General features: G+C 36.4%; 1 protein-coding gene across 1 annotated transcript; it reads left to right on the top strand.

The window, feature by feature from the left end:
- The first annotated feature begins 1,755 nt into the window (after positions 1-1,755).
- On the top strand, positions 1,756-2,235 carry LOC141601699 (uncharacterized). The gene has a single exon (XM_074421996.1). The coding sequence runs from the start codon at positions 1,756-1,758 to the stop codon at positions 2,233-2,235; it is 480 nt and encodes a 159-aa protein (XP_074278097.1).
- Positions 2,236-21,593: the final 19,358 nt, after the last annotated feature.

Here is a 21,593-nt window from a genome sequence, read left to right as displayed (position 1 = left end):
TTCCAAAGGTGCATGATGAGCATCTTTTCGGATCATGTGGAGGACTTTATTGAAGTATTTATGGACGATTTTACCGTTCACGGTCAATCTTTTGAGGATTGTTTGAGTCATCTTGCTTGGGTTTTACAAAGATGCCTTGATACCAACCTTGTTCTCAACCATGAGAAATTTCATTTCATGGTTGATAAAGGAATAGTGTTGGGACATGTGGTCTCCTCTAAGGGGATTGAGGTTGATAAGGCCAAGGTCGATACCATTCGCACCTTGCCTTATCCTACTAATATGCGTGAAGTGAGATCTTTCTTAGGGCACGCCGGCTTTTACCGGCGCTTCATCAAGGATTTATCCAAACTTTCTACTCCCTTATGCAAGTTACTTCAAAAGGATTGTGAATTCATCATGAGTGAAGAATGCAAGGAAGCTTTTGACATGCTCAAGGAGAGGCTTATTTCGGCACCCATAATTCAACCTCCCAATTAGAGTGAACCATTTGAGATAATGTCGGTCGCGAGTAACTATGCCCTTAGCGCGGTACTTGGCCAAAGGGTAGGAAGAGCACCCTATGTTATTCAATATGCGTCGACAATGATGAACGAGGCTCAAAGAAACTATACCACCACCGAGAAAGAATTCCTTGCGGTAGTGTTTGCTTTGGAGAAGTTTCGACCTTATATTCTTGGAGCCAAGGTCATCATATTCACGGATCATGCCGCCTTAAGGCATTTGGTGAACAAGAAGGAATCCAAACCCCGTTTAATGCGATGGGTACTACTTTTGAGTGAGTTTGATGTTGAGCTCAAGGACAAGAAAGGCTCCATCAACACGGTGGCCGATCACCTAAGTAGGATTGTGCAAGACAAACCTCAAGAAGCTTTGGAATCACCAATACAAGCCACTTTTCCGGATGACACACTTATAGCCTTGTCTTCCATTGAGCCGTGGTATGCTCATATAGTCAACTTCTTGGTTTTACAAGAATTTCCAAAGGGTCTTTCTCGTTCCCAACGGGAGAAGATCAAGAGTGATTCTAAATATTATGTGTGGGATGACCCATACCTTTGAAAATTTTGTGCCGACCAAGTCATTAGAAGGTGTGTCCCGGATACCGAAGTCATTCCAATTCTTAAATTTTGCCATTAATACGCTTGTGGTGGGGATTTTGGAGCCAAGAAAACGGCTAAAAAAGTCTTGGAAATCGGTTTCCTTTGGCCCACACTATTTCGGGATGCTCATGCTATGGTGAAGGCTTGTGATAGATGCCAAAGAGTTGGCAACATTTCAAGAAGAGGAGAAATGCCACAAACTCCAATGATCTATTGCGAGGTATTTGATGTGTGGGGCATTGACTTCATGAGACCGTTCCCCTCATCTTGTGGTTACACCTACATCCTTTTGGCAGTGGACTACGTCTCCAAGTGGGTGGAGGCTAAGGCCACCAAGACCGATGATGCAAAGGTGGTTGGAGAGTTCATGAAAACCAACATCTTCTCTCGATTTGGTTTTCCTAAGGCTTTGATAAGCGACTGTGGAACTCACTTTTGCAACAAGGACATTGGAGCTCTACTCAATAATTTTGGGGTAATTCATAAGGTATCTACGGCCTATCACCCTCAAACCAACGACCAAGCCGAGGTTTCTAATAGGGAGATCAAGGCTATCCTTGAGAAGACGGTGAATCCCGATCGCAAGGATTGGAGTTTGAGGTTGGATGATGCTTTGTAGGCATATCGCACGGCCTATAAAACACCAATCGGGATGTCACCTTACCGTTTACTTTTTGGAAAAACGTGTCATTTACCCGTGGAGCTTGAGAATAAGGCTTATTGGGCGGTCAAATCGTTCAACTTGCAATTGAGTGAAGCGGGGCTTCATAGGAAACTCCAACTCCAAGAATTGGAAGAAATTCGAAATGATGCTTATGAGAGTGCTTCGATTTACAAGGCAAAAACAAGAGCATGGCATGACAATATGATTGCAAGGAGAGTGTTCCAAGTTGGAGAGAAAGTTTTACTCTTTCAAAATCGGCTTAGACTTTTCTCGGGAAAATTGCGGTCTAGATGGATGGGACCATATGAGGTGGTTCGTGTTTTTCCATATGGAGCAATCGAGATCAAGTGTTTAAAATCCGGGAAAGTCTTGAAAGTGAATGGTCAAAGGCTTAAGCACTATCACGAGGAAATTGAAATAGGTGAAGTGGGAACACTACACCTTGTTGATCCAATTTATGAAGATTAATGAGAATGAAACTTTGTCGAGCCATCGACGTTAAATAAACGGCAAAAGTTTGTAAATATTTCTTCCCTTGCATATTTAATTTCTGCACCTTTTATTTTGCTTTTTATTGCATTTTTGCACGTTTAAATTAATTGCATCAATTATTTATTGCATTATAATTTTATTCACTTGCAATTTCATTAACGTTTTTGGCATGTTAGAACGTTTTAATGTGTTTGTTAGTGTATAGGATATCAACTCAAGGCATAAGTGAAGAAAGGAAGGAAGAAAAATGTGTAAAAATTGGCCAAGTATGGAAGAATTAAGCAGAGTCCAGCAGCCAACTCGCACGATGCGAGTTTTCTGGACCCCTTTTTCGCACCATGCGAAAAACACCATACCCAGAAATTTCATTCGATATTTCACCCACAACTTCATTGTTCTTCCCCAATTTTTGCAACCTTCACTCTCTTTCTTCATCCCAAACCCTAACCCACTCAAAATCAACCTTCAAATCCATCCCAAATCATCAATTTCAAGCATTCTATTGCGAAGATTCATCAACTTTCATCACCCACATCAATTTTGGGCGAAAAATTGCAGAAAATCACACCATTTCAGTCGTGAAAATCGACCTAGGTTCGTTTTGATTCAAGTGTGAAGAATTTTCGGGTTTCAATTGGATTAAAGGGGCTATTGGGAGCATTCTTGTACTTTATTCACCATCCAACAACACTTACAAGAATCAAAAGGGAGGTATACACCTTATTCTTATTCTTGTCCATTCAAGGTTGGCAAATTTCGAATTTTACCTAGTAAAGGTTGAAATTTGTTGTCAAATTTGTTGTTGTTTGTAGTCCCTAACAAATTTCTAGACTTGTGAGGTGCATTTCATTCAATAAACAACTAGTTAGCACATTCCTCTATTAGTGCATACTAGGTGTTTGTTAAATTGCCTCAACCAAAATTTGGTGTAAAATGGGAAAGGGTAAAGCATCTGAGGCCTCCTCCTCACAAGGAACCAAGGGGGCCTCGGCTTTCAATGATAACGAGTACTCGGGGAAGGAGGGACTCCGTGATAAGGCTTTACAAAATTGGAAAAAGTTTGAGGCTTGGTCATCCGTAGTGGTGACCCGGTTTTTCGATGAAAATGTTCTTATAAACTTGGGAATGCTCCCAATGACCCGAATGCTTCTTGAGAAAGTTGGTCTTGAGTCCTCTATTTGTACCGCCGCATCAACCCGGAAGGGTATCACCTTCGAATTCCTCTCTACCCTAGAGAAAGTGAAATTAAGGAGGGACAAAACCCCGGGAATCAAATTCCGAGCATGTAGACTCGTCCACACCTTAACCTATGACCACGTGAGGGAGGCCCTTCACATCACAAAAGTACCCGAACATGAACCCCTTAACAAGGCAAAAATGAGTGAGTTTTGGAATAATATCACGGGGGATGTAAGACACGGGAACTCAAAGAACACCACCCTTCCCCACCCCATTCTAAGAATTGTGAGTCGGCACGTAAACACCAACTATTTGGTCATGACCGATCCCACAAAAATGAACTACCTACAATTGCAATGTCTTTGTTCTATGACTCCGGAGGGAAAGGGGATTCCGGATTGGGTAGATTTGTTTGTGAAAGGGTGCCTTGAATTGCAAAAAGAACTTAAGGGCACCATTTTTATTGGGGGCATGATTGAGAAAATCGTGGCCAAGACGGGTGTACCATTCCCGCCTAATGCGTGGACACTTGAGGGTGATTGTCTCATGGACTATAAGTATTTGTCAAAAGCAAATATGCTTGAAGTTGTGGACCGAACCGTCCCCTTGGTGATTTGTGTATGGGTGGCAAGAACGCAAAGTATTACATGTACTTACCCCGTCCCCCCCAACTCATCCTTAGTTGGGGGAGTGCCCAAGACTTTTACATGCCTTCCGACGATGAGTTTGTGGACTTGTGGGTTGATAGAGCCCACGTGGTTGAACCCGGGAACGAGGGGGGGGGGGAGGTGGAGAGCAAACACAATTTGGAGCAGCCTTAACCTATGGCGACTTGCCATTTGGTGATGCCCCTCATGATGAGCCTATGCCGAATTTTGCTCATGTTGAACCCCATTTCACTCCACCACCCATGTCACAAACACAACATCAACCACCTTTCATGACCCCTCCCTTCAACTACCAAGCTTTCAATTCTTGGGAATCGGATGTCACGAACCGGTTGACAACCCTCGAGTCCAACTTCTCCCAATTTCAACTCACGGAGAATGCCCGGTGGGGAATCAACGAGAACCACTACCATCACTACCAAGAAGACATGGAAGAAGTACGTTACGTCCAAAACGCAACTTTTGACATGGTGGCGGCAATAATTGCCCAACACATGCAAAATTTCCCCACCCAATACCAAGGTTATGATGAGAACCGAATGAATGAAACAAGTGCCGAAATGGCAAGGTTTAGAAGAAGAAGAGAATCAAGAAGAAGGGGAGGACCTCCGGGAAGTGGAGGTGCCTCAAGCTCACACTCTTGAGCGGGTTTTGGGTGTTCACATCACACTTTGGGGACAAAGTGAAAATTAAAGTGTGGGGTGGACATGAGTTGGTAACATCATGTATATATTGTAATATATTCCTTTTCATGCATCGTATTTCATTTTTTTTTTTAAAAGAGAGAAAAAGAAAAAGAAAAGAAGAAAAACCCGGCTAGGATGAAAACCCGAAAGGACATCCTAGGCAAAAATGAGAGAATTAGAAAAAAAAAATTGAAAGATTGTTGACTCTTTGAAGCCTTGAAATCATGTCACATACATGAATACTTCCTTTTGGCGGTGGTGACATAAGTGGTGGAGCTCTAGAAGGCCGGAAGGGTAAGTTAGGAGTGTATCAAGGCTAAGTGTTGGGGGGGGGGTGTTTGGAAGACAAATATATGATTAGTGCTTGATAAACTTGATGCATGGTGAGATGAGTTGTGAGCATTGGTAGTGGACTTGTGGTGACTTGTTGAGTTTTGTTGTTGGTGTTTTCATTTGAGATTGTGTGGAGGTTTTGTTAGGAAGGATGTTGAGGTTGTCTATTTCACGAGCTAGGAGGTGTTTGATGCTAGATGACCTTGTATTTATTGGAATGGTGTGATAAGGGGGAGAAATAAGGAGTATGGTGAATGGTTGTGATGATTTGACGGGGAATGATTGGTGGACTAGGATCATCTTAGAAGAGGGATGGTATAAGGAGGGCGAGTGAGGGAAGAGAGATAAGCTTTGGAGGATTTTGGGTCACTTACTCGCTATTTTGGAGCTTTGACGGAAAGTGACCATGTGTCTTAGAAGAGGGATGATATAAGAAGGGAGTGTGAGAGAGGTAAGGAGAATAATTGGGAACATGCCTATGCATTTTTCTTAGCCTAGCGGTGATTAGTTTTACTTTAGTTTGCTCGGGACGAGCAAAGGGCTAAGTGTGGGGTGCTTGATGAGCTTCCTTTTCTACCTATATTCTACTTCATTTGGAGCTCTTTTAGTAGCATTTTGCAAGAGGTTTTGGGCATTTTCAATGCTTCTAATCTAAATGCCAAATGTTACTACTTTTAACAATGAAGTATCAAAGAAGAATTGAAGGTAATTTGGAGCAAAGAAAGCAGCAAAGGAAGGCCAAGATCAAGCACTAAAGACCTCATGGGGAAGCCTTTCAAATATCAAGCAAGGAACAAATTGAAGACAAAGATCAGCAGCTAACTCGCACGGTGCGAGTTTCCTGCTCCCAATTTTCGCACCGTGCGAGTTTTCTGGGTTTATTCCGTTTTGTATTACGGGCTCCCTCCATCGTAAGCTCATGGATATTAGGTTATATTAGACTATATATAGTGTGTTTTCCTCTAGGTTAACACATCTTATGCTTATTTTGGTTAATCAAGTTGTAATTTGCGGAATTATTCATCTTTTGATTGGGTTTAGATCTACTATGGAGAACTAATCTCCTCTTCTTAATCCGACTCAAAGGTGTAATCTTTGGTTGTAAGACTCCTTAATCTTTCCTTAATTATTATTATTGTTCTTAATCCTTGTGTTTAACTAGTGTAGCTCCCGTGCTATAGCACGGTTTTTCTAGATGGAAATGTAAGAAAAATTAACAATTAAACTATTGGTATTTTTCTATTTTCAATTAAACTATTGGTATTTTTCTATTTTCAATTATACAGCATATATTTATGGCTACTTTTATTGTGTACAAAATCAGAATATCATTAAAATGAATTAGGGGAGTAGTTAATTAGAGAAATATACTAATCTTAATAAGTAATGATTAGCGACGTAGGCGGTAAACTTAGGCGGAAAAAGTTTGAGATTTGTTATTTTTTTTAGTAAAAAGGGGATGTCAAGTGATTCTCTAAAATAATAATTATTGCATTATTGAAAATGTTACCAACTTTTAATTTATAATTTAATACTAACTTTATTTAATTTTAATGAAAAAATAATAATTATGAATTTAATAAAAATATTAGAGTTAAAATTATTAAAACATATTTATTGAAAAGATAATTTTATGATACTTATTTCCTAATTTAGGTAGATGCTTTTTGGAGGGAAAACTAAGAGAATTTTTATTCTCTTAGTAGTAGGGGGATTGCTTAATTTTGGAATCCTTGTTAGATTATGGTGATTAAGTGTGATTTCATTGTTACTTAATCTTTCCAAGTTCCTTAATTTACATGTTGTTGGGTTTATTAAGTGTGATTTCCTTGTAATCCCATATTACAACAACTTGTTATTAGACTAATGAATGTGATTTCTTCTTGATTTAATTAACATTTGAGAGATTAAGTTGTGATTGCTAATTAATTATGATTTCATTGTGAGTAATTGCACCTATTAGATTCCTATTGCTTCATCTTCTTGTTAATTAATCTATGTGTGTGATTTCCACTAGAGGAATTAATAAGTTGGGTCAATTATTAAGTGCGATTTCCTTGTGATTGGCTTCTAATTAAGGGAATTTGGAGATTCAATCTCACTAATAGGGCAATAATATTAATTAGAAGGATTGATTAAGTGGTTTTATCAACTAAAGTGCCTCACTTTATTGAGTCGGATTAAATCTCTCTTAAACTTGATAAATTTCCATCTTAAAACTTGATTGCTTGATTACTTGTTGTTCACTCTTGTTTGAATTTCATTTTGTCCTTGAAAACCAACCAAAACAACCCCCTTTTTTACATACTTGTTAATTTGTCACAATTGTTCTAATTGCTCTCTTGATTTCACCATTGCAAAACCCCCATTCTCTTGGATTCGATCTCATTACTTGCTACTTTACTAGTTTATAATTAGTATTAATTAGTACGTATTGTGGTATATAAATTATTAATTTGGCCGTCTTCAATAGCGACGTTTTAGGCGTGTCAAGTAACTTCTAATATTATTGTTTTAGATAACCGATAGCTTAGAAAATTAACTTATTAGTTCCCCATATGACAATAATTCTTAAGTTCTCATATGTAAAATTTAAGATGAAGTTTGTTGCATTAGTATTGACATTTCTTAGTAATATCTCCGTTTTAACCACTAAATCCACGTCCTTTATTCTATTATACCAAGAGTTTATGCTCTGCTTGCGCTACACTTTTGCTTTTAAACTGAATCTAGCGTGGCGCTTTGTTTTTGCTTCTTCGGAGGAAATCTATACACATTTAAAGTAATAAAAGCGGGACATATATTAAAAAAAGGTATAGAAAAAATGGTCTCCCAATAAATTAATTAGTTGTATAATAAAAAGACCGTCTCTCCTATTTTTTGGTTAATGAGCATTTGCCTGTGATAACTTGTTACCCGATTTTTTACGTCAATGAAATTCGCAACCCATAATTCATATGGAGTATATGGCATGATAGTTATAATTAGTTACCTTGTATCAACAGTTTATCAAGGTTCTAGAGCATTCTTGTTGATGACTGTTATTGTTGAATCGCCTCTATTTCTACGGAGTACATAAATAGCATTATTAGATACCAAATGACGTTAAACCATTAAGAAAAGCTAAAATAATGTTGACCTCAAAATCAAATAGAAAGTAAAAGAATAACTATACTTACTTGATTAGGGAGAAAGGGACGGATGAAGGGCAGGGGTGCAATAACGGAGGGAGACCTTGAATTTTCGTATTCTTAGGTCTCCATGATTATAAATGATATAGGTGCAATGAAGTTATTGGTGCAATGAAGTTATTCTCCTGTGAAACAATATAAAATGAGTCAATTAACATTAATCAAAGTAGCTAAAAGATTATTAAGACCAGTCCGTCTTATTATAGACGGACACTATCCGTCTATAGCTATAGACGGATAGTGTCCCTCTCACAAATTAAAGTGGGTAGTGCAAGTGGAGGTATCCATTTTCCACCCACTTGCAATACCCATTTTAATTTGTGAGAGGAACACTATCCGTCTATAGTTATAGACGGATAGTGTCTGTCTATAACGGGAATTTGTGTATTAAGACACGGACAACAATCAAAACTTCAAAAGAAGGAAACGACATCTTAAAGTAAAAGAGTTAAAACTGAAAAACATATATTATTGATTAATATTTTGGAGAGGCAAGAGAAGATGAATGTATAATTTATACTTAAGAACTATAGCATTTGTACCAATCGGGAATTTGTGTGTAGTACAATTGTCAATCAAATAATCTTAGTGGGACTAATGAACTACTAGAGCTGTTCATGGGCCGTCTCGTCCATTGAACCCGGCCCATTCCGTCGCTAATAAAGCGGGCATGGACAAACCATTTTAAGAAAAATACAAAGGCCCGGCCCACTAACCCTTTCCGAACCCGCTTGTCCGTGGGCCAAAAATTAAACGTGAGCCCGGCCCATATCCGGCCCAAGCACGCATTTGAACATCTCTATGAACTACGTAACATATTGCATCTCATTGGGTTTATAGACTCCCAAGTGGCCAAGTTTGGATAGAATCTTAGATTAATTAACATGAATAATCCAAATTATAGGGGATCTTCTCAAAATAATTCTAACTTCATTAAATCTCACATTAATCCGCACTATTTACCCCCGTTCTCGGAATAGACTCGACTATTTTACAACCTGTTAGCTCAGGTAAAAGATGATGTGGCATTCAGTTTTAAAAAAATTACTAATAATAGTATTAATAATATCCTCCATCTTCATCTTCCCAAAACCATCTTTCCAGACCAGCACCTTCTTCTCAAATCCCAAATTCACATTCAACACAAAACACCACACTTCTTCTGTTCCTTCTTCCGGAATTGTGCAGCTTCAAAGTGAAGTCGACCTCTGCTACTTATCTACACTTAGATAAAGCCTCAGTTGGATTAAGCCTCATTTCAATTAAAACCAATTCAACAACCGAGTCGAATCAACCTCTAAAACTAGAAGCTCAGTCACTCACCACAGGAACGGGCGTACCACCTTCATCGAATGTCAAAACTACTAGCTTTGTATCATCACCTTTGCACATGTTCGTCTCATGGAGATATCGGTGATGTGTGAGAGTGCATTGTAGCTGCTGCTTGCCGGAGTTGACAGGAAGAGCTCGTTGTGGGATACTCAAACACTAACATTGGCCATAGTTGACGGATCTGGGATTGATGGAGGTGAGGGGTTTTGTGATGGTTCATTAGGTGGTGTTAATGGTGTTAAAGCTACTGTTAATTGAAGCTTGAATGAGTTGATTTGGTGCTGGTGAATAGTGGTGATAATGGTGAATTGAAGAGGCTGATTTTGGTATTGTAGGTTGAAGTGATTATGTGAATTAGAAAAAGAATAAAAGAAAAGTAATTACCAGATTAGCAGGTATTAGGGGTGCTCACCGGTCCAAAACCGGACCGGACCGGACCGAACAGGATGAACCCGCGGACCGGATAACCACATATCCCAAGACCGCAGACCGGACCGGTTAGAAGGGGACCCGGACCGGACCGGACCGGAACCCTTTAGGTCCGGTTTTTTCCGGGTTTGGACCAGACCGGTACAAATTTATAAGGCAATTTAGTTTTATTTTTTTATGTGGACCGGACCGGACCGGACCAAGACCTGGTCACCATATTTTTGGGACGGAGACCGGACCAGATGTATCCGGTCTGGGACGGACCGGACCGTCCGGCCCTCCGGTCGGTCGATTTCACGGCCCGGACCACTTTTTGTTCACCCCTAGCAGGTATCCGGTTACCTCGGTCTATTTTGAGAAGATAATACTTATATTTGGGATTATTGTAAATTAAAACGTAGTTCGGATTATTATAAGCAGATGAGCAATACTTGGGATTATTCCCATTAAATAATCCTAGAATCTTTGTAACAAAAAAAAGTTTGGATAGAATCTCACATATTTTAATATTAATTTTATATTATACATGTTTTTTATATTAATTTTATATTATACGTATTTTGAAAAACTTGAAGACTACCATGTGCTCCGAAAAAAGCCTCTTTTATATATATACTAGATTTAATGCTCGTGCGATGCACGGGCCTATTTGTAATGTTCTGTTGTGTATAATGTACATAAGTACTATTTTGGTAAATTTTTCTTTAATAAATTCATTCATTAAGTACAAAAGTCATTACTTATAACCCCAATATTTGGAGATACTTTCACCTTTATTTCTTTTGCCACTATAACCGAATTATAATGTAGGTACAATTTTGATGATGCATTTTCAAAAGGAAAAAACCATAAGGAGTATGATATATTGAAAAACTAATGTTAAAAAAATTATATATTTGGAGAAATACCAGTTAAATCATTCTTTTTAATTATTTAATTATTCAATTTCACGAAAAAATATATAAAAATTAAAGATCGATAACTAAAGTGGTTAATTATAAAATTATATGAGTAAACAAAAAGAGTTAGCTTAGAGAATCTCACTCATACTACAAATTAAATAATGCCAAAAATTATACTCGGAGTAATTTGTTGTATAGTTTCAGAATTTTCAATTATTCTCATTTAATATTCTTGAATATAGTTTACATTAACCCTTTATTATACAGCTTTTGATTAAGGTATCCTATTATGTAAAGAACTCTTTGTTGTTAAAAAAATCTACACTATATCTCAAGGAGTATTTCATCCCGAATGTAAATTTGTATTTGATTGAGACTTGACTGCAACAAACAAAATAGGATTTCTGGGACTTGATAAGCATAATCATTAACAACTCTAATCATCACCAGCTAGTCTTGCTATAGACGGATATATCCGTCTATAGCTAAAGATGGGTCAAATAGCTTGAAAGTGGTGACATTTTTTGCCCCCACCACCCCCACTTTTTGCTTGTCCTATTAGAAATGTGGTATTGTATTTGACCCGTCTTTAGTTAAAGACGGATATGTGCCGTCTATAATGAGATTTTGTGAATCATCACGTTTATATACGAATAGAATTCTATCTATCATAAGAATATTTTACTATTTATGTGATGTTTACGGTGGTATACAATTTAATAGGATAAAGGATACTAATTTTCCTAAAAAATTAAGATTTTTCTAAAAAGTCAATCAGAAGAAATGGACTCTCTATAATCGCTCGAAAAAAAGCTTAGTTATAAAACATGCCTAAAGCTACAACCTAATGATCAATGATACATAGTGAAAATATTATTAAAATTTTCCAGTTTAAATCCAAACACAACACTAAGATGTTATTAAAAGTATCTATCTTATCATCAATATATATTTGCAGTAGAAACTATTTAACACACTTGGATTTGTGTATACTCGGCCATTTTGGTGCACACACAAAAGTTTGCTGCAAAAATACTTATTCTTATAACAATGTTTGCTAGTAAACATTAGTCGTCATGAGATGCACACACGCCATTAAAATTGTTGATGTATATAACTAATACGGAGTGCAACATACAAAAGGGGCGACCTGTTTATAGTAGGTGCGGAAGAGAAGATAAGAAGAAAAAGCTTTTCAGATAAAGAAAAGAAAACACCCAAGTATTATTGTTGGCATATAAAGCAACTAAGAATTTATGTTACACTGTCACCGATAAATAAGAGAATATCATCTACGTAAAATTTTTTAAGGATAAACTAAGAAATTAGTTCCAATTAATAACATATTAAAATAGACATCTTACACAGTTTTTTGTGTTTTTGCTATCTTCACTAACCGGCATGAGTAAACAGAAATGATGTGTAAATATAATAGGCACATGCTGATCCAATTTTTACGAACTTCTTGAAAAGAGACCAAAAAAGCCAATTCAAGAACCTACATATAAGCAATTAGAAACTACTCCATAGTAATAAACAATGAATGGATGGTGAATAAATAGAAACGATGTGTAAATATAATAGTAGTATCGATAAGGTAGTTAAAATAACGTAAAATACATGACTAAACTAAAATCATAGGTTTCATGCTTTCATCATAGCATGCGAGAGAGAACAAAAAAGGCGAAAGAGTATAATAAACAAATGACTAAGATGAATGGAGTATTACCTTAACTTCAAATCTATTAGTTAGAAATATTCAAATTAAATACAGTATACTGTATACTATAGTAAAAAAAAAATCAAATTGTGAGGTTAGAGTAGATAATGCAAAACAATATAAATATTTACAAATTGCAAATCAAGCTTGAAATAATGCTTACTATATGGCATACCTCAATCACTCTACGCTTTCTCTAACTGAATACTCCGTACAATAACTTTCAAAAAAATATGATCTGCAAGAGAAAACAAAAAGTACCATATTTGGGATACAAAATACAAAAAGTTAGCACTATAGAACAAACATTCGTCTACTATATTATAATAGTAACAATTCGATTTAAATCTAAATACTACTGTATAAAATAAAAGTATACAAAGGGATGCTTTAATAATCATAAGAAAAGCTCTCAAATAATTACAATTATCGAAAATTACTTTTATAGGGCTGAGTTAAGGTAAGCAAATTCAACTCAAATACTACTATTAGAAAACCAACGCCTAATCTAATTGTTTCCTAATCAATCTCTAATTGATAAGAGTCTTAAAGAATAACGTGATTATATTGTTTATTTTATTTTTTTCTTTATTCTAGCTCGAAAGTGTTTCGAAATAGTTGGACTCTCTGTAATCGCTCGAAAAAAGCTTCCTTTATTAATATAGATAGATATATACTAGATTTAATGCCCGGGCGATGCCCGGGCCAATTTGTAATATCCTTTGATTATGATGTACTCCGTAATAATTAATACTCTAAGACCCTAGCAGTGGCCTAGCCTTGTGGACTTATGAACTGAATATATAGAAGTTGAACTAAATTTATAAGAGCTTAATTTTTCTGAAGTGAACTTATAAGGGCTAAATTGAACATATTGGAGCTTAATTTTTAAACAAAATGGGTATTAATTGAGCTTTACTTTTCTAAGTAAAAAAGCACTTAAAAGTCTATTCCACGGAATTAAATTGAAAAGGGTGAACATTCAAATAGGTTTTTCCTGACTACACACAATTTATCTACTCGGTATTTGGTAATAGCTTTTGATGAATAATAATCTCCACTATCAATGGTACCTAATAATCTAGGAGTGTGCTCTTTTTTCTTAAATTGTGATTTTGTGTATAATAATATTACGAAAACAATATAAAACTATCTACCCAAACGTATGTAAAACTTATATTCTAGATGATTGAATATTTAAAAAAATATAAATGATTTGAGAATAGTTAAAGTTCTACACAATTTTTAGATGTTATGAATTCTACAATGATAAAAACTCTTTAGACATGCAATAAATCATTTGTTCAGGACAAATATTTTGAATTAAAAATTGAAGTAGCTTCAGAAAGAACCCATCGTGATTCGTGCACTTGCTTCATGCAATAGTGTTAGGACTTGTTAACTTTAATTTACACACAAGTATTTTTGAATATGTTGTAAGTTCTCTATGACTCCGACTTGTAAGAATTCTAACTATGCATAATTTAAGAAATATGATCGGGTTGAGTCATTTTCAGATCGGTTGTTCCCAAGTTTTTTGGATGTAATGGTCATAATACAACAGTAAACATTCAGGTCGAGTTGAATAGGTGGGGTCAATTCAAGTCTCGGGTCAAATTTAGGTCCTCAGTTCGGTGCGGGTCATGTTAATTTTGCCAGAACCACTTATAAAAGATCTCACAAACTCTATCTTACTTTCATGGTAAGATTTCTAAAAAGAAGTAAGATTTATCTATCTCTTCATTCTATTTTCTTGCATGTATTACTAATTAGTTCATAACTCGATAGCATGGTGCATTAAGTGGACGTTGTACTTTAATTTGAGTGACAGCGTATGAAATATTTAATTTTTGTCACGAGTCTACTGTTCAATTTTATTAACTAAGATCAAAACACGTACTATCTTCAACATTTAGCAAAGTCCACGGCCAAAGCTAACGAAAAGGTGAAAAATACTTTTAGGCTTAGAGTTGACTTTTTATCCAATGTTTATCTCATGGCATAATTTCTCCATAACGTGGCTTTACATGTTTCTAAGTGTTTAACTCTTTAAATTTACTCTAACAAATTTTAGATTAATTCGTGATTCTAGGAAAAAAATCATATGAATTCTTATACTTTGAATAGTTTCATTGTTACACACAAGTTTTGAGTTGTCCATAACACCAACTTCTACTTTTTTTTTTTAATTTCCATTTTTTATTCCTCTAGCTAATAATCTCCACGCACATTCCTACAAAGAGTAAATTAAGAAGAAGAAAAAAAAAAGCATCAAACCTTAAAATCAATATGTGAAAGCATAAACTATGTAACTAATTATGAAATAAAAATTGACACAGTATGCATAGATAAATTAACGTAGTAGTAGATTGTGGAGATTGAATTATTTTGGCAAAGATGGACATGAGAAGATGGTTATATCTACACTATATTGTGAAAAGTAGAATTTACCTTAAAGACTTATTATACTTCTTTATCGAATTTATTAAATACTCTACCTCAAAAAACCAGTACGATGTGATAAAAATTGTCTTTATGATATTATATTTGAATCTCGGGCACTTCTTGTCGTACTTAATTAAATCTCCTAATGACTCCTTGGAATCCAATAGAATTATAGAAGCACATTGATTCTATTTTCTTTATTAGAATTTTACGTATAAGACAGGTAGGTGCATGCGAAACTGCTGAGATTCAAATTCAATTGGAGTTCCTGCATTAATATTGTATCACCCTTATAATATTATCCGTTAAATTGATTAGAAGTTAGCAATAAACTATAATTATATGGCAATATAGTGTCTAAAACAAAACAAAAAACGTGAAAACACTAAAAAGAAAGTTTGAGGGTGAAGCTATTGGTGCTGTAAGAGTGTAAGCATATAAGTATTGGACGTTCATTATTAATTTGTCCATGATATCCGACAAAGAAAACATATGTTTAATAATTAGGCTAAAAAAAAATTTGCATCTAAAATAAATACAAAGATGTTAGATAAAGGTTAGTCATATCATTAAAAAAAAAAACACCCATAAAAATAAAAAAGTAATAAGCAAATTGAAAAGGGTGTAATTCATAAATATAGGAAACCAACCTTAATGAGGGCATCAAGTCAAAACCTCCTGTAATCAAATATACAAATTTTTATGAGATTAATAATTAAAGAAGTAGAATCATAATAGTATAGGAACAATTAGATAAATTAAAAAAGACTCCATATTAACGGAATAAAACAAAAATAGTAGATAATTATAATGCTCAAGACAAACTAATCTAAATGATCAAACATAATCGTAAGCATCAAAATTTATGGGAGGGGAAGTCTAAAAGACTATATTTATACCTAGGAAGAGCCGAAGAGGTAGCATCGTAGCCGGAAACTAATTTGCGCACCAAAAAAAAAAGTGAAAAACTAATATATTTTATCTTCTTTATTAATTACTCCTATCTTCTTTATTAATTTATTTATTTTGTGACAACGTATTTCGTTAAAGTTGGACTCTTTGTAATCGCTCGAAAAAAGCTTCCTTTATTAATATAGATAGATACTAAATTTAATACCCGTGCGATGCACGGGCCACTTATAATATTATGTCTTATAAACCACCTTTGAACATCAAGTTATAAAATAAACATTACAAATTTCAAGTCATGCCTGTAAAGATACACGAAGAGAACTCCAGCTACACTTCTAATTCGCTAACGAAATTCGTCAATGTTACTATGTAGTATTTGTTTACACATAGATATGGTAAGAGTTTCTAATATTACCCCAAATATATTGACTTTTTTCGAATGATTATAGAGGGTATACCTTTTTTGAAATTGTAAATATGAATATAAAAAAAAGTCAATTAAAACAATGAAAATCATAATAATCATCAAATTTAAAACAATTTTATGTTGGAGCTACGTATACCACACTATCTACTATTATACATTTATACGATTACTCGCTCCATTCCAATTCAAACTACCTATTCACTTTTTAAAGTCAACCTTGTTAAATTTTGACATCGAAGTTTGAGCTCATGTATATCTATAAATCTCTAATATTGCCAAAAAAAAAAAACTCAATATTGTTGGACTATGTACTCGCTAAAAAACAATCCGACAAAGTTGGACTAACATTATGATCGTATTACTTTCTCCATTATTTGTGCATGAAAACCAGGTAATAGATTAGTTACAAAAATACTTCAGTTGCACACGATATATAAAAAATCAAGCATATACGAAGTAGATCGGTAACCGTTTAATATATGAAAAATAAAGTATATCATATGTTGTATACACAAATTTGCGATCTGTAAAATAAATAACAAACAAAAAAATGGTAACAAAATAATTTTATTAGATTTAAATGTTTCGAGTACAATCTCTAATTTGATCCGCTGATTCTATCTCCACTACATTTGAATGACGATGTTTTAAGGAGGGTCGCGATGACTTTAATTCTCGTTTGGCGAGATGTTGTTTTCTTCACTTTTGACTACACGATTGCGAGTGCTTGACGTCGAGATTTGAAGAGATGAACGGTTTGATGGAGGAGGGTCGCTCGACTTGATCTCCGTAGACAATTTGATTTGATGGAGGGTCGTTGGACTTGCTCTCCTTTGATGATTTGACTTCTTGGTGATGACGATGATGGCACGAGATTTGAAGTGCTTCGAGATCGATCCTTGGAGACGATACTTTGATCTTCTCTCTTGATGGAACTTAGAAGGATTTGATTTGTAGAGAGAATGAATTCTTTAGCCTTCACCTTTCTCCTCTATTTTTTTTCATCCTTGTAAAATGAAGAGGGACGTCGTATTTATAGAGAAATGCACACTAGAACTCTAGGTTTTTAATGGGCTTGGACTTGAAAGTCAATTTGACTCATTTAGGTGGATTTGACCCATTTGTCGGGTTTTACCACTTTAATAAATCGGACTCGGCTAAATTTAATTAAAATGGACTACTTAATTAAATTTCATCCAAATTAATTATATTAATTTTACACCAAGTATTTGACGGGTCAACATTTTGACTTTAACTTCCGACGTGTCACTTATACTAAATTTCCGTGCCTACATATGTATGCTTGAAAAGGAAGCTTTTTCATTCGTTTTTGATTTCTCATTAGTAATTATAGTAGTTGGTAATTTGGTACGCTAATGAGTCTTACTGTCCTTGTATGAATTTCTATCATATACCGACTTAAAATAATATAATCAGACTTTTCTATCCTACTGACTTAAAATAATACTATAATTTAGGCGGGTTATAAAAATTAGACTCTTTAGTATAGTTCAGAATATCGACTTAAATTTTAATAAAAGTTTTCGAGACCTCAATTCACTACCAATACTTAATTTATACGTGCATGTCGATAGGTGTGATAAGTGATAGATGATAAGAGAGAAACTAAATAATGCGTAAACTTATAATTATATCTACATCACAATAAGGAGTTACATTATATCAGCGAAGATCCTTTATTTTATAGTCAACATGATGCGTACTCATATATTATCAAGAGTTAGACCTAAGGAAACCAAAATTAGGAAAAGTCTTATATGAATTTAAAATATCATCGCTTTTGTAACACCCCCATACTCCAAGTGCCTTACCAGGACCACTCAGGTATAAGGATGCTACCATCTCGGTTACCCGAGGCAATGATAATCAAATAGACAATAACGAAACAGCATTTAAATAGTAATACTTTAGCGAAAGGTTACAATCCAAAACCAAAACCAAAATACGAATACAAGTTCTCAAACCAACTGTCTGGCAACTAACTGAAATGTTTATTAAACTACTAAGCTACAGCGGAAGACTTCTATCATCAGATGGTGGCACATCCCAGCTATCCCAGTAACTCGACTCATACCGATCAATAATCGCTCACCATCCCCGAATGGATCACCACGATTTTAAAACATTAAACGGGTCGATACTAATCACACAATTTATATAAACCAACAACACAAAGTAAACAAAAACAGCTCAATCATCACAGATATTCTCCGAACTCCAAACCCAACTCCACAATCCCGACTACACACTAAAGTGTGTAGCCCCGCAGAGTGCCCATCGCAAGAGGTCACTCCTCTCGCCTTGATGGGGGACCGCAACCGTTCCCACCTAAGCCCCGCTCATCTCCATCGAGCGATAACCCAAATCCATTAATGTGCACATCCCTTTTGTGGCGGGTTCCACAGAAGGCGAATCATGGGCGTGAAGCCACTCCCGCAAGTGACTCCACTCAGCCAGGGACGCACCCCGAAGAACACAGACAGATACAATCAATCACAGCTACAACCAACAATCAAAGCCAACAACCGTCACAATACGAGTATGATAATATTCAACAATCACAAACACCAATCAACACATCATGGGACTAATACTGAGTAGGGAAACCCTACCTGGAAAGCACAACACAATCAGACGATCTCACAGCTGATATCAAAACGCTTCCTCTACGAATCCTCCTCCTAACATACAAACATATAATTACTACCAATCACAAAATACTACAAAACCCCCAAATCCCAATATTAGGGTTTAGCCAACTTTAACAAAATACTATAAAAACGGTATATAGATCTTACCCTCGACGCAAGGATCACAACGGTATAAAGAAAGGTAAAATCCGACCTTCCATTCTCCGGGATTTGCCAACAATGCGATTGATGCGAAGAACGTACTTTGATTTCTCTTTTTGAAAGTAATTAGGTTTTAAAAGTGTTTAAAGAAAAGTGACGGAAGTTATTATATACTTAATCGCATTATTAACAAAACCCGAGAAATCATCCCCCGTAAACCGGCTACTCGATCGAGTAGCTGAGGTACTCGATCGAGTCCCCCTTACTCGATCGAGTATCTACGTTACTCGATCGAGTACCCAACACGTCAGAAACTATTTAAAAACGCAACTCACCCTTACTCGACAGAGTAAGGCCCACTCGATAGAGTACCCAGAGACTCATAAATCCGTAGTATTACAGTCTTCCATCCTTAAAAAGAACTTCGTCCCCGAAGTTCAAACCACAACAAAACAAAGACACACACTACAACACTCCCGATTCGACAACCAAAACAAAACTCAACATGAAACATGTTACTAACCCAAACTCAACCCGACTCAACGACAACAAACATACCGACACAACATAAAAAGGGTATAAAAACTCTTAAAAACTCTTCGCGATCATCTCCTACCCCCCTAAAAGAAACAAGGTTACGTCCCCGTAACCATACATACCTGATCAAAAAGGAAAGGGTAACGCTCTCTCATGGCCTCCTCTGCCTCCCATGTAGCTTCCTCAGTCTCGTGGTTAGACCAAAGGATCTTAAGCAAAATTGTCTCACCCCTCCTAGTCTTCCTAACCTTTCGGTCAAGAATCTGCTTAGGCACCTCAAGATATGATAAAGACTCATCTAGCTCTAAGCTCTCTGCCTCTAACACATGTGACGGGTCACTCACATACTTCCGCAGCTGAGATACATGAAACACATTATGCACTCTCTAACGCCGCTGGTAAAGCCAGACGATATGCAACCTCTCCAACCCGTTCTAAGATCTCATAAGGCCCGATGAACTTCTGACTCAGCTTGCCTTTCTTCCCAAATCTCATAACCCCACGCATAGGAGACACTTTCAGAAGAACCTTGTCCCCAACCTGAAACTCTATATCCCGGCGATGTAGATCTGCATCACTCTTTTGCCTATCCTGAGATGCTCTCATCCGTTCCCTGATCATCTTAATCTGTTCAACCATCTCATGTACCATCTCTGGTCCTAGAACCACTGCCTCAGCACTGTCGTCCCAACAAATCGGACTCCTGTATATAAAGCCTCAAACGGTGCCATGCCAATACTAGTGTGATAGCTGTTGTAAGAAAACTCTATCAAATCCAACCTCTGTTCCCATCTACCACCAAAATCCATCACACAAGCTCGTAACATATCCTCAAGAGTCTTGATCGTTCTCTCAGTCTGACCGTCTGTCGCAGGATGAAATACTGTACTCATCTTCAAAGTTGTTCCCAAAGATTCCTGCAACTCTTTCCAAAACCTTGAGATAAACCTCACATCTCTGTCAGATACTATGTCCTTAGGGACTCCATGTAACTTAAGCACATTCTTCCGATAAGCCATAGCTAATTGTGCTTTAGTCCATGTATCTTTCATTGGCACAAAGTGAGCTGACTTGATCAGTCGATCCACTATTACCCATATCATGTTGTTACCCTGTTGACTCTTTGGCAAACCCACGATAAAATCCATAGAAATGGATTCCCACTTCCACTCAGGTACCTCTAAAGACTGAATCTTACCTTGTGGTCATCGCTGTTCCCCTTTAACTCTCTGGCATGTCAAACAACGGGCCACAAACTCAGTTGTTTCTTTCTTCATCCCAGGCCACCAAAACGTGTTCTTCAAGTCCTTGTACAGTTTGTCACCACCTGGATGTACTGAATATGGTGTACACTGTGCCTCTGTCATGATAGTCTTTTTCAGCTCCTCATCATTAGGGACACACCACCTACCATCAAACCTCAAACTACCATCTGTATGAATAGAGAATCGAGACACTGTCCCTTTCTCTACTCCAGCTCTCCACTCAACCATCTTAGGATCCAACGCCTGTTTACCTCGAATATCATCATAAAGATCGGGCTGTACTGTCAAATCTCCCACGGCATCCCCTCTCTGCATCATATGTATCCCAAACTTCCCCACCTCATCTCTCAACCTCATCAAAGATAGAGTTGTACACAAGGAATGTACACTCTTCCTACTCAAAGCATATACAACAACATTGGCTTTCCCTTCATGGTAGATAATATCCATGTTATAATCACCAATCAGCTCAATCCACCTCCTCGGTCTCATGTT

The sequence above is a fragment of the Silene latifolia genome, chromosome 9 (assembly GCF_048544455.1).
Source record: "Silene latifolia isolate original U9 population chromosome 9, ASM4854445v1, whole genome shotgun sequence".
Classification (NCBI taxonomy): domain Eukaryota; kingdom Viridiplantae; phylum Streptophyta; class Magnoliopsida; order Caryophyllales; family Caryophyllaceae; genus Silene; species Silene latifolia.
The sequence above is the reverse complement of the archived record's forward strand: the minus strand, read 5'-3'. Positions and strand labels throughout refer to the sequence as shown.

What these genes read in the sequence shown, in the direction of transcription:
- LOC141601699 (XM_074421996.1), top strand. Translation starts at nt 1,756, where the DNA reads ATGTCACCTTACCGTTTACTTTTTGGAAAAACGTGTCATTTACCCGTG.